This window comes from Ailuropoda melanoleuca, chromosome 1 (genome assembly GCF_002007445.2).
Source record: "Ailuropoda melanoleuca isolate Jingjing chromosome 1, ASM200744v2, whole genome shotgun sequence".
Lineage (NCBI taxonomy): Eukaryota > Metazoa > Chordata > Mammalia > Carnivora > Ursidae > Ailuropoda > Ailuropoda melanoleuca.
In genome coordinates, this window is record NC_048218.1 from 47,302,163 (window position 1) to 47,328,528 (window position 26,366).

Consider the following 26,366-nt stretch of genomic DNA (forward strand, 5'->3'; position numbering starts at 1 on the left):
TTTTTTTTTTTTTTTTTTGATGTCTCATGCTTTTTATTTGGTAAGACTCAACATCCTAAGAGCTCTGATGGGAACAGGTTGTAAAAATATAATTCATGGGACGCTTGGGTGGCTCAGTTGGTTAAGCATCTGCCTACAGCCCAGGTCATGATCCTGTGGTCCTGGGATCCAGCCTAGCATTAGGCTCCCTGTTCAGTGGGGAGCCTGCTTCTCCCTCTCCCTCTGCGCCCCCCCCCACGCCCACCATTCGTGCTCTCTCTTGCTATCTCTCTCTCTTTCAAATAAATAAATAAAATTTTTTAAAAAATATAATTCAGAAAATAGAATAAATACATCTCATTTTTAATCAGTTTGCAATAAAGGTGTCATTGATGGTTGGAATTAAAAAAATAAATTGAATTTTAAAAGTTATTTACTAAACAGTCATTTAATGAAATTTAACCATTTCTCCACAAAGTATATTTTTAATTAACAGACAATTTTTAAGAGCAGTTTTAGTTTTACAGAAAAACTGATCTGAAAATACAGAGTTCCCACAGACCCTCTGTGCCTATACACAATTTCCTCTATTATTTACACCTTGAATTTTGGGGTATATTTGTTACAATTGATGAACCCATATTGATAGATTAACTGAAGTCCATAGTTTATATTTGGTTTCACTCTTCATGAATATTTTGTGGATTTTGACAAATGTTGATGACTTGCATCCATCATTACTATATCATATAGAAGATTCTCACTGCCCCCAAGTAATTTTTTAACATGGCATGGATGTAATATTTTGACGAAATAAAGGATATTACCAAACTAGTAATTTATGTAAGTTTCCAGTTTTAAAATAAATAAGTCACAAAGGTGAAAAGTACAGCCTAGGGAATACAGTCAATTCTATTGTAATAACAGGGAAAAAAAACCTAGTAATTTACACTAGAAAGAAAATTGGTTTCCTTTCACTAATTGATCCAAAATCATATCTATTATTTGTTTGGAACACTAACATTTAGCTGTCCATATGTAATTTCATTGCAGCATTTCTAAATAAGTATTATTTTATAACCACTAGTGGCCATATCTTCCTATTGCACATGCAGAGTTTTTGATTTTTAACCCATAGGAATGATGAAAAGTCATATACTTATTACCCTCATTCTTTGGAAAGAAAAAGTTGTACCTAGTTTGGATTCATGCAATTGTTTATATTTATGTATTCTGGGAGTCAGTAAATATTCTCAGGAAAATTTTATTTATAAAAAAGGATGACTTTTATTGACTATGCGATTTCCATATATGTGGATTATTTCAAGTTGAACTGTGGCCTTATTTTTGTGTAATATAAATGTATCAGTTTTCTCCCCTGTGGAAATGGAAAGTGAAGATGACTTTGCGAATTTGAATTGTAACCTAAATATTAGTGTCTTCCGAGCAAATACAGAAAGAGTAAATCCAAAATAGTACTATAGTAATTATGAATGTTTCTTAAAAGTTGAAGAAAAAATTTAACATAAATATAATTGACTTTAGGGACAATATTGTGCTAACAAAAATAAAAAAGCAACTACACAAAACAAAGTAAGAAATACCTTTAGAAGCAATTTTAGGAGGAAAAATGTGATGATTCATGATTAAAGCACAGCTGAGTCACATCATTCGCAAATGACTTAGCAGTATGATACTTATAAAAAAGTAAACATTTTTCTGGTTCTTGCTGATGCCCTACTGATGCAAGTATGAGATCTGTGTATTTAATGAAGTGTGGAATACTTGGAGAAGTTTGCAAAGGGAGCCAGAAGGATAAATAAAAATACTACCTATTAGAAATGGCTGGAGGAGCTATTATCATTTATCACAGAAATATAGAAAATAAGTACAGCATATAATCTCTCATTTATCTGACTTTAGTTGGGAATGAAATGTTCCATACTAGTGCAACTTTTTCAAAAGTAAAGTGTCCAAACCATAATTTTAAAAATTTCTAATTTCGAAAATTCAAAATCTGTTGCTTTCTTTCCTGGCCTTCTTAAGCAGAATATGCTCTGTATTTTGCCTTTGCTTGATGTCTTTGAAATTCCATAATGAACATTAACATTTTTCCTTTGCTGCAAAATATCACTATCTTCAGGATTACTAAATTTGGGGGAAACAATTTGCTTGCATGCTAAATGATTTGACAGCATTTTTAGAAGTTCTTTTCTTCTTTTTTTTGCATCCTACATTTTTTTCTGTTTTTTCTTTATTATCAAATTAAAGCTGTCACTTCTCAATCTCTAACCTATTGCTTAAATACTGTAAATTGGGGAGAAATATAAATAAGCTCTTGAGAATTGTGATAAAATAAGGGTAAAAAGGTAGAAGTGAAATCTTGAGACACGCTTCTATAAGTAACTGCCAAGGAATTCAGTGAAGGAACTCTGTGGCATGAATTTTGGCAACTTAGAGGACATGTTGGTCTCTTTTTTGGTTTTCAAATACATTGTGGTACCTTCAAATTACCAGAGAAGTGATTTTGGGCAAATGAGAGATTATCGAGAGCATAAAGACCTACAACTCCAATGGCAAAGGGCTTAAACTGAAGTGGATGTAACTTATATAAATGAAGTATTAATTTAAATAAACTCTATATTGACAATTGATTATTAAACAAATTAAGTATTAACCGCTGACTATTAACCATTGAATGGAATTTAAATACACAGAACATTAACAATTATATATGATAAGCTTTGGAAAGAAAAAGATTTATGGATGGAAATGAATTTGTTACTTGGATATAGTTTAAGAACAGTTCTGCTGAGAAACTAGACAATTAAGTAGGTCCTTTCTGGGGTTGATTCTCTATATTTATGTTGATTTGCCCCATTTTTAATATGACATTATTGTTTTAAGTGGTAAATGTGCTGTTTGGAGGACAATGACAGATTAATTGCTCATTTTTTTCACTATTAGGATTCAACCTACAGTCAGCAGTTAATTATCCCGAGTATAGGATTACCTTTGAAAACCAAAGTATTTGCAGCAGTACAAGCCACTAATCTGGATGGCAGGTATTTTCAAACTCTTTTTTCTGCTGGTTAAAACGTTTTGACCACATAAAGCCTCATGAATCATAAAGTTAGCTCATTCATTTTTAATTTAAAAAATACTGTCATTGCCACACCATTTAGGAATGCTAATAAATAGAAATAACAAATTACAAAGATTAAGGGGTGACACTTATTTTGTGTCATTAATTGGAAAATAACAAGTCTTCCCATAAAGAAGGAGGGAGAATTACTGGAAGAGGAATGGGCAGATGTTCTGGGATACCACAATGTTCTAGTCTTTCATCTGAAAGATGATGAATCAGATGCAGTCATTTTGTGAACACTGATGATCTGTGTGCTTTTCTATGTGTATGTTACCATTCAATACAAATTTATTAAAAAACAAGAGAACTCTTCCCATAATGATCTGGGCCAAAATTATATGAAATGATCCTCAGAAACATCTCTGTAAGAAACCCCAAATCGATCAAGTTTCATTTGATCAAGTTTCATACGATCATGTTTTAGATAATCCAGGATGATCAAAATTGAAAGGGAATTCAAAAGCTGAAGACCCAATCCAATATTATTATAAAGATCCAATCACATATTATTACATAAACTTTGCATCCTGAAGAGTATTCTCCAGTATACCCTGGAAATTTAGTTCTTCTTTTCCTTCTCCTTTTCTTTCTTCTTAGTATTGCTATTCTTGGATATATATGATTCTTTAAAATTATCAGATCAAATACAGGATTTAAAAATATTATTGGCATTTACTTCCCATAGACTAGACATTTTTATAACACCAGAGTTGGAATGAAATAATGTATAAATCTTGTGGAGGAAGGCTGTGTATTTGCCTCATGGTTTTCTTTTACCTTAAACAGTATCTATCATAGACTCCCACTCTCACCACCACTGATTCTGGCATAATTTTCAGTGTATAATTTATGCACAAACTCCTTGCTGTATGTGATATGATAATATCTTCTGTCATTTGTTAGAGATAGTAACTTCTGGAAACAAAAGGCTGTTGTTCATAGTGAACATAGAAACATCTCCATAGCTCACTTTTGAATTTTGTTTCTTCAGACTTTGAAAAGCTGTCTTGTACATAATTTTTGTGTGTGAGTGATATTAGCCTTAACCCCACTTGACGTAGAATGGCAATTTGTTTCAGATTTTTAAACACCTTGAGCTTAAGAGAACATTTTAAAACAAGAAACTTCTGAAATAACTAATAAAAATATAGTCCTATCTGCTGGGGCTAAAACATTTGTCAATGTTTATTGCCCTTGGATTAGTAACTAATACCCAAAAGATTCTGACTCTGGATTATGCTTACCTCTTTCTACAGATGGAATGTCCTAATGGATTATTGCTACACAACCCCATCAGGGAACCCAAACGATGATATTCGATATGATCTCTTCCTTAGGTAAGTCTTATATTGATAGCAAAGTACCAATTGCAGGTAGTTGAAATGAAAACTCCAAATTAGATAAACAAATTGTATGGCACTTCTATAGCTTTTAAATTTAAACTCCTACATTGTGAGCTTTTAGTCCTTACAAAGCTGGAAGTATTAAAGTTGAGAAAAGTTTTCAACACAAAATGCTGATAAAGCTATTGTTGAATGAGAATTGCAAGTAAGTTAGGTCCATCAAAGATGTTTTATTCATGTTTAGGACATATGGGAATATTTCACTGTCTTAGAAAAAGCATGGTTAGGATATTATTGGCAATCAGAGAAAGGCAGTGGGAGGTACTATTTATTCGCAGCTAGGCAGTCTCATCGTATGTCAGGGAGAGTAAAATTAAAGTAATGGTCTAGATAATTTAGACCCCAAAATGCTTTTCTTCATTTATCAGTATTTAATATGAAAGTATGATATAGCCTACTACTCCTTTTTTATCAGAGCCAATAACTTCAACTTCATTCCCCAATAGACAATGATGGAGTGAATGTAATCTACATTTGGGGAAAGGGGACATTGATCATAAAAACATTCAATCATCCTGGTTTCCTTTCAGCATTTTTATCTGACAGCAGAGCCGACTTGAGAGTCAAGCAATGGCTTCTAATCATGCTTATAAAATGCAGTTGGCTCAGATCACTGCTGTTTATTGACACATGATGGGAGCAATATGATGGGAACCCGAAAGAATACGTTTTATTGGATAATCAAGGTTAAGATGATGGTCAGAGGCTAGGTTAAACTGACACTCTTATATCCTATTGCTGGAAGTGTTAATTTGGGCAACATTTTTGGGAAAAAAATGTTATAATGTATCAAAAATTTTAAAAGATTCCATATTCTTTGATGCTACATCCACAAATTTGGAAGCATATTCTAAAATATTTATGATTTCCTGGCCTATCAGTGATATTTAAAATAGTAAAACTTGGGAGCAAACTGGATGTTCAGTAGTGTGGAAATGGCTAGGTGAATTATGGAGAACTAGTAATTTGGGAGTTCACACAGGCACTAAATTATATAAAATTATTTATAAAACAAGAAAAGAAAGATTGGTTCTATTTGATCTTCTACCTTTCTGTCTCCTTGGTATTTTTATCCTTGGGAATATGTGATTCTTTAAATGACTTGAAATATGAAGTGAAAGAATCAGCATATGAAATTGTATGTACAATGAACCTCATTTGTATAATACATGATAGAAAAGACCGTAAGGAAATACATCAACAGGCTGACAGTGGTTATTTATGCATGGTAGGGTTTGTGCATGGTGAATCATTTTGTTTTGACTTTGTTCTTATTTTCCAAAATTTCTATAATGATCACATACTGATAATCTGGAATATGATCATCAGACTTCTAGTATGACTATGGTTTAGGGCTGAATCTCTTTGGTGTCCTTATTAGAACTATAGAGAGTGAAATGAGTAACTAAATGAGTTTCTCAAATGTCAGTATCAGTGAAAGTAGGTGAAAAAGAATACTGAGAAATCCCCAAATATGTGTTCTTGTTGTTAAAAATAATTAAAATCAACAGCAAATGGTGCAGAGGAAGGCCTGCAGGAAGCAGTGTGGGGAGAGGTAGCAGGAGAAGCAGGGGAGAAAAGTCAATGCTGAGGGGTCCTGGTAGTGGCAGATTTCAGAAGCAGCCAGGAGAGATGCACACCCAGAAGGAGAGAGCACAACGCTGAGTGGGAGTTGCTAGGAACAGGGCTGAAACCCAACAAGCCAACAGCCCTGGAGAATGTGGAAAATGAAAGGATAGAGAATGACCAGAACCTCAGAAGTAGCAGATCTCAGAAAGTGCCAGGAAAAGTACACCTTCTAAAAAGTGAAGGATTCACCTGGGAAGACGAGGGCCTTCCTTGGTGGAAGGTTCGTGAATGAAGCTGAGGAACGTGGAACTGATAGTAGAACTCTTTAACATCTTTAGGTTCAGAGAGATAGGGAAAACTCAACTACACCATCATGGCACATTCAATGGAAATTTGTCTGTCCCTGTAAAACAAAGGTGGGAGAGCTTTGAGTTGAGGAAATCCTCGAGGAAGGTCATTACTGTTCCACATTGCCCAAAGAGTCCTCAGAAAATGACAGGTCTAGGGAAATCCAACTCTTTCAAATGTGAATGGTAAGCCAAGAAGATACTGCTTACTATGTTCCAATGTACTATGTGAAAAATGTAAAAAATAGCTGAGAAAAAACATTTAAAGATAAATTAAACTCACTGGAAAAGGTTGCTATGAAACAGATAAGATTTGCAATTAAACATTGCAAGATTAATTTTTTTATTAAAAAATAACCATAAAGCAACAAAAGCAAAATTAAATGGGATTATATCAAGCTAAAATATTCTGCACAGCAAAGGAAATCATCAACAAAATGAAAAGGCAATCTACTGAATAGGAGAAAATATTTACAAAACATATATCTGATGAGAGGCTAATATCTAAAACATATAAAGAAACACCTGGGTGACTCACTTGGTTAAGAGTCCAATTCTCTATTTCAGCTCAGGCCATGATCTCAGGGTCGTGACATTGAACCTCGCATTGGGCTCTGTGCTCAGTGGGGAGTCTGCCTGAGATTCTCTCTCTCTGTCTTCCTCTGCCCCTCCCCCCTCAAATAAATAAATACATCTTTAAAAAATAAAATATATAACGAACACCTATAACTCAACAGCAAAAAAAAAAAAATCATTGAAAAATGGGCAGAAGATATGAATAAATATTTTCCAAAGAAGACATAGAGATGGCCAACTGGTCCCTCAAAAGATGTTCAACACCATTGATCACCAAGGAAATGCAAACCAATACTGTAATAGAGATATTACTTCACACCTGTTAGAATGGCTACGGGAACCTTTGTGCTCTGTTGGTGGGAATATAAATTGGTACAGCCACCATGGAAAACACAATGGAGTTCCTCAAAAGGTTTAAAATAGAATTACCATTTAATCCAGCAATTCCACTACTGGGTAATTATGCGAGAAAATGAAAACACTAACTCAAAAAGATATATGCTCCTCCATGTTCATTGCAGCATTATTTACAATAGCCAAAACATGGAAACAACCTAAGTGTCCATTGATAGATGAATGGATAAAGAAATTGTGAATGAATATCATATGGGGGAAAAAAACCCTCATAGATACCATAGATATAAAGAACAGATTAGTGGTTGCCAGACACAGAGACTTGGGGGTGAGAGAAATGAGTGAAGGAGGTAAAAAAGGTAAAAAAAAAAGTGAAATGGGAAAACAGAGTAGAGAAGGACAAGAAGAGAAGGAGAGAAAGAACAAGGAGGCACGGTAAAAGGTTGAAAAGAAGAGACAAAGGCAAGGAAAGGAATAGAAAGAAAGGGAAGGAAGAAGAAGGGAAGTAAACAAGTAAGAAAAAAGAAAAATTGATATCCTTCTTTCTAATAAAAATAAATGACATGAAAAATTCCTGGGAAGATTGAGTAGATAGAGTTTTGCCTATTCCTCCTGCTAAGTACAAAAAAAATCCCTGAATATTATATACGAAATAAATACAAAAATACTCAAAAAGATGGAGATAAGGTTCAACCAGCTAGGGACTTTGAGACCTGATGAATGGTATTGTGGTGAGTTCCCTGGGTTTTCTTTTTGTTTCATATATCCCAGACTTAGAGCTGAAGAAGTTAGTAACTCAGAAATATCAGTGGGCACAGATATAAATGAATGAATGGGTGATAAATCTGTCCAAATGGATGAATGAATGAATGAGGATAAAGCCTGTCCTTTCAAGCCAAAAGACTAGGAAAGGAGCAGCCTAGTAAGACAGAAAACTTACACAGTAATTGTACTACTCTAGTCTACCATCACAAAGTAAACTGTGGCTTCATCCCCACCCAGTCCAACAGAGACTGAGTGGACAGCCAAATTTCCACCTTTCTCTGTCTAACAAGGTATCTCCCCTATGGGATGATTTCAGGGAAGGCTGAGTGGGGATTCTGTACTTCTACTCTCACCTGACAATAATGAAATACCCTTATATGCCCCACTGGATTGATGTCAAAGGAGTCCCAGTGAAGAGTCAGGCATTTACTACTACCCTGCAATAATAAGACCATAGTCTTGGGTGTTGTTGGAGGCCACTCCTACCAAGCTAGTCAGGGAGATGGAGACATTAGTGGGTGCCTTATGGGGAGTAGAAACTCCCACCCTACCCAGCATTAACAAGATCCCCACTCCTTGGGTGTCAAGAAAGGCCAGAGGGAGTCTGGAATTCTACTCCTATTTGGCAGTAATGATACAGCATCCCTTCTTCCCTGATGAAGTGTTGGCAAAGGAAGCTAGCTAAATACAAGGTTTATATAAGATCCTGAGTCTCATAAAACAATGGTCCAAATGTCCTAGGTTCAGTAAAAATCATTTGTCATAACAATTAGGAAGATCTCAAAATTAATGGGAAAAGGACAAAAATAAATGTGACAGGGAGTTTAGAATTATCTAAAAAAAGATTTTAAAGCAGTCATCATAAAAAGTTTTAACAGGCAATAGCAAACATGCTTATAACAAATGGAAAAATAGAAAGCCTTAACAATGAAATGGGAAGTCTCTGAAGAGAAATGGAAGACATAAAGAAGAAACAAATGGAAAATTTAGTACTTAAAAATACAATAATAAATAAGAAAACTAAATATACAACTACCCTACAATCAAGCAATTGCATTCCTGGACATTTTATCAGTGATTATGAGGTTTATATAAGAAACACACAAAAAACATGTACAAATATTAATGACAACTTTATTTGTAATAGGCAAAAACTGGAAAGAAATGGATATTCTTCAGTAGATAAATAATTTAACTATGGTATAGCCATGGAATGAAATACTACTCCTAAATAAAAAAGAATGGATTTCTGATACACATAACAGATGTCTTTCTAGATAATTACACTGAATAAAACAAATCAAATCCCAAAAGGTTACATACTGCATGATTCCATTTATATAACACTTTGAAAAGATGAAATTTTATTAGGAAGATTATTCTAATATCTAAATGAAGTTCTCTTAAAAAATTGTAGTGATGGCGTTGTGCCTAGGTGGCTCAGTCTACTGGTTAAGCATCTAACTCTTGATTTTGAGATCAGGTCATGATCTCAGGGTCATGGGATGGAGCCCTGCTTTGTTCTTCACACTCAGCAGGGAGTCTGCTTGAGATTTTCTCTTTCTCTCTTTCTCTCTCCCTCTGTCCCTTTCTGCCGCTTGTGTGCTCTCTTTCTCTCAAATAATCTTTAAAAAAAAATCGTAGTGATGGTGATAGAATTATAAGAACTCAGGTAGGAAAGGATAGGACGGTAAAAGGGAAGGCTACAAGAATGACAAAGGGGAACTGGAAGAATTTAAGATGGAATAGGAAAAAACTGTGTTACAGAAACATTTCTGTAAAACAGGAAGAAGACACAATTAGGTGCTCCAGGGAGAACAGACACAGCAGAAAGCACAGTATGGGACAGAAAAAAACAAAACAAGGAGGATGCAAATAAAAAGAAACAAATATAAAGGAAAAGATAAAAAGGATTAGAGTAGAAGAATTAGAAATAAAAGTTAGGCCAAGGGAATCCAATACATGTCTAATATACATAATTGGAATTCCCACTTCCCCACACAGAATCCAAAATAATAGAATAGAACAAGTAATTAAAAATACATTCCAGGAATACTTTCCTAAATTGAAAGAAGACTTACATCAACATAAAGAAAGGATGTCCTGGATGAAATCAAAGGTTTCATCAAGTGAAAACAAGGAGAACTATAAAAGGATATAGTCAGAAATATAATAAAAATTGGAGACTTTAATTCCCCTCTCTAAGGAAACTCAGATCTGGTAGCCAACAATTAAGTAAGGGCATAGAAGATCTGAATGACATAGTCAGGGAGCTATATATTAATAGCTGGCAATGCTTAACAATATGAAAACAGAAAGTCACCACTACTTAGAAGTTTAAAACACTTAAATAATACTTGGGTCAGAATGGGAAATAAGAACCAAAATTTTGCAATAAATAAAGTTCTTTGAAAAAACAAATAGAGAATCACAAGTTAACCTAATCAAGAAAAGGGATTAACAGATCCACAAAATATCCCAAAACAGGAAATGGCCCTCCAAGATATTATACTTAATAATAGTTCTTAAATTATTAAAGGAATGTGATATTATGCAAGATAAGCCACATAGACAAAAATTAGAATAGTGACTTGAGAAATAGATCTAAAACATGTGGGTATTTATGATATGATAGACTATGATATCACAAATCAGTAGGATAAACAGGGATTTTAAAAAAATAGTGTTGGACAGTGTATATCCATGATGAAAATATTGTCCTGGATCTATAGTTCCTTTAATAAACAGTAATAAATTTTACATAGATTATTAATTTGAATGCAAAAAATACAGCTTTAAAAGTGGCAGAAGAAACCATATTAACCTAAGAAATATTTTTAAGGGGTGCCTGGGTGGCTTAGTCATTACACGTCTGCCTTCAGCTCAGGGTCCTGGAATCGAGCCCTGCATTTGGCTCCTCCGCTGGGAGACTGCTTCTTCCTCTCCCACTCCTCCTGCTTGTGTCCCCTCTCTCGTTGGCTGTCTCTCTGTCAAATAATTAAGTAAAAAATCTTTAAAAAAAAGAAATATTTTTAAACCTTTGGAGTAACAATGATCTATCTTGGGTCTNGGCTGTCTCTCTGTCAAATAAATAAGTAAAAAATCTTTAAAAAAAAGAAATATTTTTAAACCTTTGGAGTAACAATGATCTATCTTGGGTCTAAATACAGACATACCTTGGAGATATTGTGGGTTTGGTTCCAGACCACTGGAACTATACTATAGTATACAGTATATATATAGTATACAGTATACTATAGTATACTATACTGGAGTCTATTAAATGTGCAATATCATCGTACCTAAAAAACAACGTACATACCTTCATTAAAATATACTTTATTGCTAAAAAAGCCTAACCATCATCTGAGCTTTCAGTGAGTTGTCATCTGTTTTCTGGTGGAAGGTCTTGCATCAGTATTGATGGCTGCTGACTGACCAGTCTGTGGTTGCTGAAGGCTGGACGGCTGTGGCCATTTCTTAAAATAAGACAACAGTGAAGTTTGCCACATTGGTTGACTGTTCCTTTCACAAATGATTTCTCTGTAGTATGCAGTGCTATTTGATTTTACCCACGTCACCCACAGTAGAACTTCTTTGAAAACTGGAGTCCATCATCTCAAACCCTGCTGTTTTAACAACTCAGTTTATATAAAATCCTTTGTTGTCATTTCAGTAATCATCATAGCATCTTCACCGGGAGTAGATTCTAGCTCCTCAGGTGTTAGTAAGTTTTATCATGGGATTGCAGTAATTAAGTCACAGCTTCAGGCTCCACATCTAATTTCGAGTTCTCTTGCTAGTTTCACCACATCTGCAGTTACTTCCTCCATAGAAGTCTTGAACCCCTCCAAGTCATCTGTGAGGGTTGGAATCAACTTCTTCTGAAGTCCAGTCCTTTGATATTTTGACCTTCTTAATGGCATCTGGAATGGTGAATCCTTTCCACCATTTTGACTTTGCCCAGATCTGTCAAAAGAATCACTGTCTATGGCACCTATAGCCTTACAAAATGTATTTCTTAAATAATTAAGACTTGAAGTCAAAATTTCTCCTTGGTCCTGGGGCTGCAGAATGGACGTTGTGTGAACTTGCTGGGTGGTTTGCCGCAGCTTCTATGTCAGCACTTGCTGCTTCACCTTCTACTTTGAGGTTATGGAGATGGCTTCCTTCTTTAACTCATGAACCAACCTCTGTCAGTTTCAAACTTTTCTTCTGCAGCTTCCTCACCTCCCTCAGCTTTCATAGAATTGAACAGATTAGGGCTTTGTTCTGGGTTAGCTTTTGGCTCAAGGGAAGCTTGTGGCTAGTTTGATCTGCTCTCCAGACCGCTAAAACTTTCTTAAGGTTGTTTTATTTTCTTATCATTCATGTGTCCACTGGAGTAGCACTTTTCATTTCCTTCAAGAAGTTTTCCTTTGCCTTCATAACTTGTCTAACTGTTTGGCACAGGGGCCTCGTTCTCAGCCTGTCTCAGCTTTCAACATGCCTTCCTCACTAAGCTTAATCATTTCTAGCTTTTGATTTAAAATGAGAGATTTGTGAGTTTTCTTTTCACTTGAACAATTAGAGGCCATTGTAGGGCTATTGAATGGCCTGATTTCAATAATATTGCATCTCAGGGAATAGAGAGGCCTGAGGTGGGGGAGAGAGATGGGGGAACATCTGGTCGGTGGAACAGTCAGAACACACATTTATCAGTTAAAATCACTGTCTTATGGAGGCATAGTTGAGGGGGCAAATTACAATAGTAACATTAAAGATCACTGATCACAGATCACTGTAACAAATATAATAATAATGAAAAAGTTTGAAATACGGTGAGAATTATCAAGATGTTACACAGAGACAGGAAATGAACAAATGCTGTTGGAAAAATGGTGCCACTAGACTTGCTAGAGGCAGGGTTGCCACCAGCCTTCAATTTGTGACAACCACAATCTCTGCAAGCTCAATAAAGTAAAGCACAATGAAACAAGATATGACTTACTAAAAGCCATACAATAAAATATTGAAAATTTAACATAAATATAAAGCTCCTGTGTATGTATGAGCACAGACACACAAGCACACGCAAGAAATGTCCAAAGCTAAGCAACAAAGCAAAACAATTTGCAACGTATATAACAAACAAGGAACTAGTGTTCCTGGGACATAAAGAACTTGTAGGAATCAGAAAGAAAAAGCCAACAACAAAATAGAAATTTGGGCAAAGGACACAAACAATTTCCAGATAAAGAAATGCAGATAGCTCTAAAGTATATGAAAAGATGCACATAGTCATTTCCACTGACAAAAATGCAAATTAAAATTATATGGTGACAGCTTTTTTTTCCTGCCCAATAGTGAACAATCCAAATTTTTTCCCCATACACTTTCTGGTGTAGCTCTGGGGGAAATAAGGATTTTTTTCTTATGTTACAGGGGGAGTACAAAATGTAACAATATTTACAGAGGGCAATGTGGCAAAATCGATTAAATGATTCTACAGATATATTGTACAGATAATTCTGCACATGTTCAAAATAATGTATTATAAGGCTATTCATTATTACTTTGTAAAAAGCAGAAGATTCAAAACAATGCAAAGGTATGTAAATAAGGACCTGATTAAGTAAACGCTGGTGCATGTGGGTGATGGAATTCTATACAGTGAGCAAAAAGAGTGAGGCGGCTTGCTAAACATTCATATGGAAAGATCCCTAAAACACCTTGCTAAATTTTTAAAAAGGCAAGATAACAAACAATGTAGATAGTGCGCTACTTTTTTTAAGAGGAGGAAACAATAAGAATTCATTGCTTCAGCTTCTCTCTCTATATATAGAAGCTGTCTATATAAATATATACACATGTATACATATATACACACACACACACACACATACCCTGGGGATGCAGTAGCAAGTGAGGTCAATCTCTGGAGATTTGCATGTGGATGTTGAATGGTGTGGACAAGGGCAATCATGGGAGGGAGACTTTTCACTACATATATTTTATACTGTTTGGATTTTTGAACCTTATGAAAGTATAATCCCTCTGAAATTTGATGGTACTATTATAATCAGAAATTGATCTGTTTAAACTTTACGATCTAGGTCACTCTTGTCATATTTGTGGAGTTAGCTTATGCTTTTATTAAACATCTGTAACATGGTATGATTTTGTTAGCTTTTAATACTACAGAAATTAGTTTACAATTTCCAGTGGGCTGGTAATCTCCAGTAACATCCTGTTTTCACATTCCCTAAAATGTAGCTGTGACAAGGATCCTCAGACCACCGTCATTGAAAATGGCAGAAGCCAACAGGGCCGGTTTTCCTTTGAAGTGTTCCGATTTGTGAAACACAAGAATCAGAAAATGTCCACCGTCTTCCTGCACTGTGTTACCAAGCTCTGCAGAGCTGATGACTGCCCCTTCCTTATGCCTGTATGTTTTTAGCAACTTTATTTTAAATTGTCAAATTGATCTAAGCTGAAAGGGTGTCCAGTGTTAGGAACTAATTTTTATATAGAAAGTGGATATGCATCAATCAGGCCAAACAGTTTGAAGTTGGGTTTATTTATTTATTCATGCAGTAAAGATCTATTGAATGCCTGCTTTGTGCCAAGCATATTACTGAGAATACAGACATGTGTACATAAGGTCTGAACTCATTTAGCTGATCTTTGAAGACCATGAGACAGTCATGGAAGAAAAGATGACAAAAATGTTATGGTACAAAGGCAGACACATGTATGGGTTGTAGTAATTGGCAGTATTCGTCATTGTGAGAGAGCTAGAACGAGAGAGATTGGGAGGTTTGATGGAAGACGTGAAACTTGGGGTGTGACTTTGAAGATGGATGAACCCTAAAGGGACAAAATCAAGAGTGTGAGAGACACCCCATGCCAGGTTGACCAAATTCACAGACATGTAAGACAGAGTCACCAGGGAACTACCAGACTTTCAGTAAGGTGATGGGACAGGGTAGAAGATGATTGGAAAACCTAGGGAGGGGGCAGGGCTGGCATGAGAAAGGTAAATTTGGGACTGATGGCCCAGGAATCCCTTGGATTACAAGTTAGAAGTTATAAAATAGGTGTGGATCTGAACTGCATACAGCCATCATTAAAATACTGATCCATTTACTAGTGAATAAAAAAGATATCTATTTCTGATAGGCCCCCTTAGGTCACATCAATATTAACCTGAGAAAAATGAAGGCACATTTTAAAATTTGAAATAGCTTTAATATGTTTTTATTTATGCTCAAATCCATGCATTTCTTCATGACAATTGATTACTTTAGTCCTAACTAGCTCTATCAGATGGGGTTAAATGGCGAGCCACATTACCTTGACTCTGCACTCACCAACATTTCAGGAAAAGATTTATTAAAGGCTTGAGAGAAATAAAAGTAGAAAAGTTTGATAAACACAGCTCTTTTTCAGGAGAACCACTGAGCTATGTAAATTAATGAGGCAAAGCACAATTATAACCGGAGGAAATAAGAAATGTGGCCCGAGCCAGAATAAGAAGCACTGTAGCAGTTAGATGCAAAGTAATTAAATAAAGGCACAGAAGTAAATGAATAAAATTAAACATGTGGTATCTCTTCCAAAAGAATCTGCTTTCCAAATGGCCATAAAGAACCAATTTTGTGCCGGTGTGGAACTTCATTTGTTTTCATTAACACCTCAGATTTGCGGCCACCGAGAAAGGAGAGATGCAGGGAGGAGGACCACTTGGAGCCCCCAGAGCACGTCCGGAAACGCCATCCTCTCTGCCGGTCCCATCATTACTCGGAGTGGTAGGAACGTTCCTCCTTTTGTGTGTAGTAATAGATTGTTCCAAAATGGCTTATTACTTGGCTTCTAAGGAGAACTCAAAGTGGTTTCTAAACAGCACTAATTAACTGTGAAACAAGATAAACTGCTAAGCAACTTTAATTTCACAGCAGTTTCCTGTTTACTCAGCTTTCACACAAAGGGCAATATTGTTTTTGCAATATTGTGTGCACAAGAGCACACACACACACACACACACACACACCCGTGCTGGACAGCTTCACTCTTCCTTTTCCCTGCCCTGCTCTCTGCCACTGAAGACAGGCCTGTATGAACTGCACCCGCCCCCGCTTTACCATCCAGTGTTTGGTTGGGTTTAGCCGGTAGGTGGTGCTCTCAGAGGATGGAAGTGATTCCACCGAGTTCCTCCCAGACAACTTTCTCCACAGAACGGGAAACTGTCCCATAACCCAGGGAACTTGACTTTCTCTTGTGAATTCCCTGTATCTTTATAAACAGTCCTATTAACCTTTTCTTAAAATGCCCTCTTGAGTACCATTTGTTTCTTCCCAGGATCTTGACTATTACATCCAATCCCTTCCAGTGCCCTCAACCACAGTCATGAATCTAATAGACACAGCTGTATATACAATAGATTCTTGTATATACAAATATTTGCGCATGCATGTACATGCACACACACTCTCCAGAGGGATATTGCTTTATATCAGTGTGAACTCAGAGACATTCAGAATCAACTGGATAAAACAGACATGCAGGGTAAACAACACAAACTTTAGCCAGAAAAACCGGTTCTACCTCCAGCTTTTGTCTAAACAAGCTGCATGACCTGGGAGTTTATGTCACCTCTGGGGCGAATATTTCCTCAATTTTAAAACGAGGGGTTTGAAGAAGTAGCCTTTAAGATTCTTACTCTATAGCTCTAAATTTGTCTTAAAAACAGAATTCTGGTTTGGGTCATATTCTAATAATTTTTTTCCTCAGTTTTATCTTAGCCATAAGGCTATTATTATGTTTCTGTTAGATTATCTTTACTTTTTGTCCCATGCCTCCTATTCCACAGTGAAAAGAAAGTTTTGCCTGAAATAGGTAATTAAGCAAAAAATGGTTTTGGCCTAAAAAGTTTAGACAATTGCTTGAATTATTCACTCCTCTGTGTTTGTGTAGACACAGCATTATTTAAAAACAAACTAATGTGTTTTTAAAAACTTAGTCTACACTCCGTGAGGTTTGCTATGTGTTTTGAATGGTTTGAAAATGACTGGCTTGTGGTTTGTGAAAGGCCCAATTCTTAATAATATTTTTATTTCTATGGGAGCATATCTAGAATCAGTTTTGTATAAGAGAAAAGTGGCATCTCTCTCCCATGTTGAGTAGGTGGCTTTTCCTCCTTATTAGCCTCCTTGCTTCCTTCTCACCTGGGCCAAATCAAATTTAGATATTACACATTTTAATTAATTTGTTAGTGTAAGATAAGTTTTTACAAAGACCAACATTTTTAAGATCACCAAATCCCAAAGGAAGATTAACCAAGTCGAAGTTTCTAATTCTACCATGGCCAGACAGCCATGCAGGTTTGTAAGTTTCACCTACACCATATTCACTCGCCCCAAATATCTGTGCTCGAACCTCAGACAGCTAATGCCTTGATCACAATGCCTCTGATGTCATGCCTGAATTTCCTCCTTTCCAATTTTAACCTATTTTCACCTCAAGGATAACCTTCATTTTCCAGCACAGCAGTGTTGTCTTAGTAACCTCGGTCTCCTCACCGGCAAAGTTCCCAAAGAATTGTGTTCAAAACTTCCAGATGCCTTTCATTCCTCTCTGGATTTATTTTTTATAATTTTGATAAATAGCCATAGGATGGTGCTCATTTCTGGGCAATCATGTTGACCTCACTGTGTAGACGGCCATATATAACAATGCTCATATTATGATACTACAGTATCATAATTTAAAAATTATTATTTTAAATTCTACATAAATACAGAACTCAGAAATCAAGCCATATCCATCCGCAAGAAAATCTTATGTAAACATAATGTCTAGCTCAATGACCAGGGCTACCTTCTTTTCTCAGTTTCACTTTATTTTTACCTTAGGTCAGCTAGAATTTATCTCTTCAGGTCCTATGGCTGATTTTAGATAGACAAGTCCAATTTCAGTCTCAGTTTGCTCTCTTCAGAGCTCTCCGGTACTTGGAATAGGAACCACTCCTATTCCCTAGACATCTGACTTAGGTCAAGTTTAATAAGTTGTTAAAGCTCAGTACTTTTGTTTTGTTTTAATGAAATCAAAGACATTCTGGTTATTTTACCTCACACTGTAAACCCTTTTGTTGGTTGATTTAGGAAAATATTCACATCTCGGAAGTTTCAAATCCTCAAAATTCCTGAAGTGTTCTTATTTTACACTCCTGCATGCTAAAGCTATTCAGTATGGAAATGCTTATCATGGGGTACAATTGTGGAAATTCACAATTGCAAGTACTGGAAAACAATAGTACCTAATTGTTTTATTACATAAATTCTGATGGGGAAGTCCAAGCCAAGCTATTCAACCCATGTCATAGAGTTTTATGGGGAGTTAATAATTCATTCAAATCTCCATGTGGGACAGGCACTCTGCTAGGAGCTGGAAATACACTAGAGAACAGGCCATAGTCTTTGCTCTCAGGAATCTTAGTGTTCAAAAGTGGGCATAGATTGTTAACAAACATAACACAATGGAGAGTAAAAAGTTTGGAAATCCTCAGGGTGCCTGAGTGGCTCAGTCAGTTGGGCTTCCAACTCTTGATTTCAGCTCTGGTCATGACCTCAGGGCTGTGAGATCGAGCCCCGGGTCAGCTCTGCGCTGGGTGTGGAGCCTGCTTAAGATACTCTCTCTCTTGAGCACCTGGGTGGCTCAGTTGGTTGAGCTTCCAACACTTGATTTTGGCTCAGATCATGATCTTCGGGTCCTGTGATCGAGCCCTGAGTCAGACTCTGCACTCAGTGGGGAGTCCTCTTGATGATTCTCTCCCTCTCCCTCTGCCCCTCCCCCTGCTCTCTCTTTCAAATAAAATAAATAAATCTTTTTAAAAAGTTCTCTCTCTGCCTGTCCTTCAGTCCCTTCTCCCTCCCTCTCTAAAAAAAATATTAGAAGTTCTGAGTTTGAAATATGTGGTCCATTTTACCATATAGGTAGGTAATTGAAGGTTAAAAAAATAGTTTGCTTGTGCCATGAAAGGAAAAAATATTTATTCTGTATATATCTTTGTGTTAATGTTTACTTTTTCCATTTATTTCTGCTACTTATATGAGAGAAAAGCAGAGAAAAAGAATTTATCTGCTGCTTCTGGCTTTCCAACAGCCATGGTATTGCTGCCATCACTTTCCTCCTGTGGGTCCTCAGCTAGCTGCATGCTTTTTGAAGAGTCCACCAAGTTTAGTATTCCAATCTGTTCTAATTCCAGAAGGTTTCTTTTAGCATATATGTGCATGGTAAGACCGAATATGTGTAAGAGAAAAAAACAGAGTGTGTGGTGAAAAAAAAATCTCCTAGCAAATGTCCACCTCCCCTTTGGGGCTAGACCAAATTGCAGGATACTGGAAATTGAAAAAAACTGGAAATAGCAACTAGATAAAGTGATTCTCTCTACCTTTATGCAATTCCGAATAATATTCAAATAGAACACGCTTTGATCTTAGCCATCTGCGAGAGGTAGGACACTTGCAGATTTTCAGAGCCCTGGAACCTGCAGCTGGTATGGCTCATTTGACAGTCTGCCTCCTGTGTCCATAGCCCCATCCTCGTGAGTGACGCCTGGGGTAGTGGTTTTACAGAAGTCCTGGTGATAATGTGGGAGAGAAGGGAATATTCTGACTTCTTTAATTAACTTCAGGATGCAAAAAATAGTGCAGGCAGCCCGTCCTAGCACTTTCACCTAATTTGGGACACGGAGGAAGGAGTTTTCTAGTCTAAATAAATAAATAAATAAAAGCAAATAAGTGTGATTGTAAACAAAGAATAACTTTGAAAGAGGAATTTTAGAGCATTGTATATTCTCCTCCATGTTCCAGTGAGGTAGCTTATCTTGGAAATCTTTTGGAAGAATTGATCACAGTTCCTTTTCATTCCATCCATTTCCATGAGAAACATGTGTCTTCATAAAATAGTATTGGTTGGAGGTGAGGGTTTTCCTAAGCTTGTCTTATAATGAAAATTTGTGCTTTTCTTTTTTTTGTCCTATAGTGGTACTGCACCATTCTAAAGAATACTCTAANTTTTTGTCCTATAGTGGTGTACTGCACCATTCTAAAGAATACTCTAAATGAGCACTCTATTAATTTGGGGCATTGTAGTTCAGGCTCAAACAGTAGAATCATCATTTCTGCCAAGACTCATATGTCTTAAAAGAAATGGCATCAGATGGCTTATAAATATCACACCCGGTTCTCCCAATCAATTGTTTCAAATACTGATCCTGGGGTTTCATAGCTCGAGATGTTCATCTTTATAACTAAAAATATTTTCCATACTCGGCTTGTTTATATTATTTTAGAAAAAGGATTCTGAAACTGAGCTTTTATTTAAACATGTTTACTTCATCATGGAGGCTGTGACAGATGGAAGTTTCTTCATCTGTAAAATGGGGGTAGCAATAATGTCAAAACATATGGCTGTTATGAGGACAAAATGTGATGACATACGAAGCAGCACTTTGTAAACTGTATGGCATTACACACATGTTAATTGTAATAATATTTATACTCCCAAATCAAAACAGCTAACTGCACACATTTTATGGTTCAGATAATGGACACTCAAAGACACATATACACCCACATATTTAAGAACAAAAATGAAATCCACTCATTGTACAAGATCGGGGGTTAATGGCTATACAATCACTAAATGGGTAACACGAGTTGGGAAACCAGGTGAATGCATTCATTGCATCTATTATTATGTTTGCCAGGGACAAGTAAAAAATCGACAGCTTAAATCTTAACAGATGCAAAAAACCCTACAACTCAAGATTAGGAGTCATGTTTTCCTTTCATTTAGTTACTAAGTATGAATTTATCTTTTTGGAACTTAAAATGATGTTTTTGCAGATTATGATGGGCAAAGTGGCAACACTTAAAATAGAGTGGCACTAAATAATGAATACTTCTCTAAAACAAAATAACAAATGGCAGGTTATCGGGCTATAAAAAATGTAATAGCTGTTAATAATTACTGCCCCCACTAACCTGACTAAAGAGATAATGACAAAGCAAGGTTGGCAGGAAAGAATGTTTTATATTTTGCGATTATATTTGTATGCCCAGGGCACTGGCAGGGTGTGGGCTTGCAGAATGGATAGATAATAAAATCTCAGACACATGGAACAGAAAATGGGAAAACAGAATGGTTTAGGAAGATTTTCATGCCTCCCTTACCCATGGAGCTTGTGAGTGAAGGTGAGGCCACATGCAGGTAAAAAGTAATCACAGAATTATGATAAACATAAGGAAATATTTAGAAATATAATATCGCTTTTCTTTTTCTTTTCTCTCCCAGATGAGACTCCAACCAACAATTCACAGCTTGGTAAGATAATGAACATATATTGAAAATTAAAGTGTGATTTTTAAAATTTTAAGTATTTTTTGATGATCAGTTGCAAAACTCTAAACAAGTAAATATGATGAGTTCTGGTTTTACAAGTTTGTTATATTTTACATAACAGTTCACTGAGGACTTCTGAACTCACATGTGACCTGGTGGTCAATTTTTATAGCATTTTATAGACGATTTTTTTTTTTTTTACTGGCAGCCAAGGGGATACCAGACCTCTAAACCACATAATCCTTTCGTTATTGGACTGAATAATAGTCAAATAGATTACAGCATGAATCAGTCTCATGCTGTTACTTTACAAGACACTAATGACAGATGTTTCGCAGGTATAAATTGGGATAAGGTGAGATAAATCTGATATTGGACCTTTCTACTGTGTGTATTTTATTGCTTGCAGGTTCTCCAAATGAACCTCCTTTCCAGCTGAACGCCGTCACCAGTGCACTGATATCAGGAATGGTCATTCTGGGAGTCATGAGCTTTTCCCTTCTCCTCTGCTCACTGGCCCTTCTACATAGGAAGGCACCCACCAATTTGGTGTTGAATGGCATAAGAAACCCAGTCTTTGACTGATTGTAACAGGTCCCTCCTCTTGGGAGAGGGATTCACTGGCCATACCTGGGTGACTGGTCAGTGTTTCATCCAAATTGAATGCCAGCCAGCATTTGATATTTGTAGGTTTGATAGATTTCACAGTGTAGCTCATTAGCATGATGATAGTGAAAGAATTTTGATGATATTGTTCTTGTCACTTATGTATGTGGTCAGCCCTATTTGTATGGCACCAATGGGTATCATGATAATAAGCAAACAATATTCAGGACTTAGATCTTACAGGATCAGTCATATTTCATTTTATTTCAATTTTCTTTTGATTATTTGTTGTTATAGAGATAAAAGATGGGCATAGAAAAAAATACATTTGTTGCAATTTTCCCCCTAAGCATTAAAACCCAATGTGATGGCATTTAGATTTGTGTATGTGGTTCTAAAATGAAAGTTACTTTTTTGTTTTATTCCAGATAATTCCAGCTTGGGGATATGTTTTAATTGGACTGGCCAGTTTGGACACCTGAGATTTAATTACTTATTCAATGACCTGGGTTTTTGGCTGATTTCCATGTCTGATGACATTCATTAAAAACAAAACGAAACAAAACAACAAACTCTTGGGAAAGGTACCTTAACCTGGAGCATCTACTTGTGTAGCAAACAGTAAAAATAGTCGTTGACCTCAAAAGGATACTAAGTGACCCTAGATCATTATTCATTTGGATAGGAATGGCTGTGATCAGTTTTCTCCTGGCTCAAGTGAGAGCATCATCAGCACATGTTGACTCTGCTCCCAGGTAAACAACTCAGCTGCTTTTGGAGCTGTGCATCCGGCAGTGAGGCAACTGCAAAGCTAGTTCTTCATTCAGGAGCCATTACGTGGGAAAACAAACCATAGCTGTAGGAAAGAACCTTGTCCCCACACATATGTGTCGTGTTCCCATGGGGATTTTTAATAACCTAGTTTCCTTTTTTTTTTTCCTATGACAAAGAGGAAACAGGAATGTTTCGCAGAACATTATTGGAGTCTCTATGAAAAAATGTCTTTTTCCCACAAATTTCTGATGCTGGGTAAGCAAAGAATCTGGAGGAACCCTACTTTTTAAGGTGTATTCTTGAAAGTGTCATTTTTGCCATGGAAGAAACAGCATTTTCCTATAAAGTAAACTGCAAGAAGTATGTGGTCCTTTATCAGTTTTACAAAGAAATTTTAAAAGCCCAGTTTTAAGCAGCTTATGTTCTTACAAAAAAATCCCAAAAAACAAAAAACAAGCTTCCCTTTGTTCAGCCTATCTACACAACTGAATAGAACAATTCAGTGACAAACATCAAAACCTAGCATGTGTGGCTACTGTAAGTGCTATGTTACCTGTAACAACTGCTGTAGAGACTAATTTCTATTCAATATTTGTGACCCATTATTCAGAACCTAATTTACTATACTATATGCAAATCACTATGCAATTTTAAATTTGTTTCAAATGAAGTAGCTATGCTCTGAGGTTAATAATGAAATCAATCATCAAATCAAAAAATACCTTTTCTCCAATTTGCCTGAGCAGATCAGAAGAAAGTGTTTATATTATAATAATTATCTATATGATTGCCTCAACTTTCTCTTTCAAGGTTTAGATCTGGTCAAAGTGAAGTGGGATCTGGAAAGTCTTTGGATAATTTATTCAATATTAAAAAGTATAACACTTAAAAAGCCAACCTCCTCTTCCCTGTGTTACTTCAAAATCCCTTTGAAGTGACCATTCTGAACTTTATCTGTATTAAAAATTTATTTTCTACTTTATAGGGAAAAATTCTACAGAAAAAAAAAAGTATGGACCATGCATGCTACTTATGTGACCTTATATGTACATGGATAGTGTTAAAATACTCTAGTAAATCTATTTCAGATACTTTAAGTGAATTGCCATTAATCTGAAGATTAAGTCCTGTGAATACACTTTATCATGGAAACCAGTTGGTCAGTTTGATTTTGTGCTTTGGGGATGGCTACTTTTTCAAGTGTTGACCTTTTACATTCTATATACCACTTTTTAAAACTGAATAATGGACACATCATTTTGCAAGCAACTTACATCTCACATTATTTTTTTTGCTACCCTGTCACCGTAAATGGGAGAATCAGAGCTATAATGAGACAAACCGGGTTTGTTTTATACAGCTTTGTTCTCATCAACCTGCAGTTATATGTAGTATTTAGTTGCACTGAATATTTTGGTTACTATAGTGTGAAAGCCTTACAAAATATGTGCAAATGTTCCTTCAGTTTTAATACCTCAAACCATTGTTTTTGTTTTTGTTTTGTACTTCAGGGGTAAGGTCTGATGACATGTAAAAGATGATTGTTTAATAAAATAATTGTAAATGAATATCTTTAAAATAGTCACCTTTTTTTTTAAAGATATTTCTCCTTCCTATTCTCAACATTCTCTTCCTCCTTAAAATAGGCTCCTTAATGCAACAGGGAAGAGCAGTGACGTCTGAAGCTAGATGAAGCTTGTTCTCTCCATATTGAGCTTCCTGGTTCCAGCTCTGTGTCAGGAGGCATATTCAGGAGATTAGCTGATGGTAAAGAAGTGTACTTTACCTTGAGTTTGAGCACTGACTAATACTGAGTCTATAATTTTTAAAACTTTGAGGGGAAAGTCAGAACTGGAAAGACAAGGAGCTCAGCCTCTGCCTAGAGTTTCACAGGCTCTCATGACAGTTCCCAGGGTCCGGCTGTCATCCCTTGTTTTGGAAGTGACACAGAGTTGAGGAAAAAAGCTTTTCCTGACTCAGGGAGAACCTAATCTTACAGAAATGAATACTACTCTTGGTCTTCACGTGCTGGCACGTAGCTCTGGGAGCATCACAGAAATGATGGTTCATGAAGGGACATTGTCAGCTGTGGAAAATGTAAGGTAGTAAACTTCTAGAAGTGAGAAAAGAGCAAGAGAAGTAGTCCATGGGAGAGACTTGCTTGGGAACAGAGATGAGGCATAATTTGAAGGAATTCCTGAGCACTTGGCAGGAGAGGATTATAACAGGTTGGAGAGCCTTCTATTATGACTGTGGAGGCTATTAGGCTAGCACACATTGGCTTTCATTCCATATTTATAAGGGAAAAAGCAAGTCGATCACAGATCAATTGCTTTTGAGAATGAGGTTCCTCAATTATTTACAAGTGGGGAGACATTTAATATAAAACAATCCAAATTTGTAATTTGGAAAAAGAATGTACTTGGATAGTAAACAAAACAAATGCCAGGACTACCTGTTGTATTAGGGTTCTCCAGGAAAAAAGAACTAATGGGATATATGTCCTGTATATAAAGAGGCTTGTTATAAGGAATTCGCTTACATAATTATGGAGGCCAACAAGTCTCAAGACCTGCAGTCAGCAGGCCCAGGGGAGCTCTAGCCTGGGGCAAAGGTCCGAGATCCAGGAAAGCTGATGGTGTACTTCCAGTCTGAAAGCTAGCAGGTTTAGGAACCAGAAAAAGCTATCATTTCCGTTCAATTCCAAAGACAGGAATAAACCAGTGTCCCAGGTTGAAAAGCAGTCAGATGGAAATAATTCTCTCCTAGTCACCGGATATTCAGCCCTTTTGATCTATCCAAACTTTCAGATGACTAAATGGGGTCTACCCACATTAGGTAGGGCAATCTGATTTACTAATTTATTCAAATGTTAGTGTCATCCAGAAACACCTCACAGACATACCCAGAATAATGTTTGACCAAATGTCTGGTGACCTGTGATCTAGTCAAGTTGCTACAAAATGAACATCACAGCTGGTAAACTTGCAAACACACCTTCCATATGTCTCACACTTCTGAAAACCAAAAGTCCCAATCAATCCGGTAACAGTAAGGGAATGAATTAATAAAAATGTTACAAAATTTGGCAGTCTATGATTGCAATGATTTTGAAACACTAAATGTCTAAAGGTAGGGACTTTTGAGCAGAGGGTCCTCTTTTATGTTAGCTAACAACATGGACCAAATAGAGAAAGATAGGGCCATGAGTAGGTGGGCAGTGATGAGCTCCAACGTCATGCCAAATTATCCTACAGCTTCAGGAGAAACAGGGGAGAAGGAGACTTGGCATCAAATGACTGATGGGCCCACATTCTGCAGGGCTGGCCCTGGAGCATAGTGAGTGATGACATCAGCAGTGACAGTTGGCCAGAGCAGTAAAGAACATAATACAGCAAAGCAGAGATATTGGGGGCAAATGCGACAAAGGAAGTACTGGAGGCTGGGCGGAGAGGCACC

The 26,366-nt window shown here is 36.4% G+C and overlaps 1 protein-coding gene across 7 annotated transcripts in view; it reads left to right on the top strand.

Annotated features, from left to right (window-relative positions):
- The window catches only part of ZPLD1 (zona pellucida like domain containing 1), a 265,892-nt gene extending 241,421 nt beyond the window's left edge, over nt 1–24,471 (top strand). For 6 of the 7 annotated variants that reach the window (XM_034657659.1, XM_034657665.1, XM_034657669.1 and 3 more), the window contains 6 exons: nt 2,947–3,044; nt 4,384–4,464; nt 14,397–14,568; nt 15,823–15,931; nt 21,480–21,509; nt 21,937–24,471. In XM_034657659.1, coding sequence (XP_034513550.1) covers nt 2,947–3,044; nt 4,384–4,464; nt 14,397–14,568; nt 15,823–15,931; nt 21,480–21,509; nt 21,937–22,112 — 666 coding nt within the window. In that variant the 3' untranslated portion in view covers nt 22,113–24,471. The remainder of the gene's footprint in view (nt 1–2,946; nt 3,045–4,383; nt 4,465–14,396; nt 14,569–15,822; nt 15,932–21,479; nt 21,510–21,936) is intronic. The other variant, XM_034657689.1, reaches the window with a different exon arrangement.
- The last annotated feature ends 1,895 nt before the right edge of the window (nt 24,472–26,366 follow it).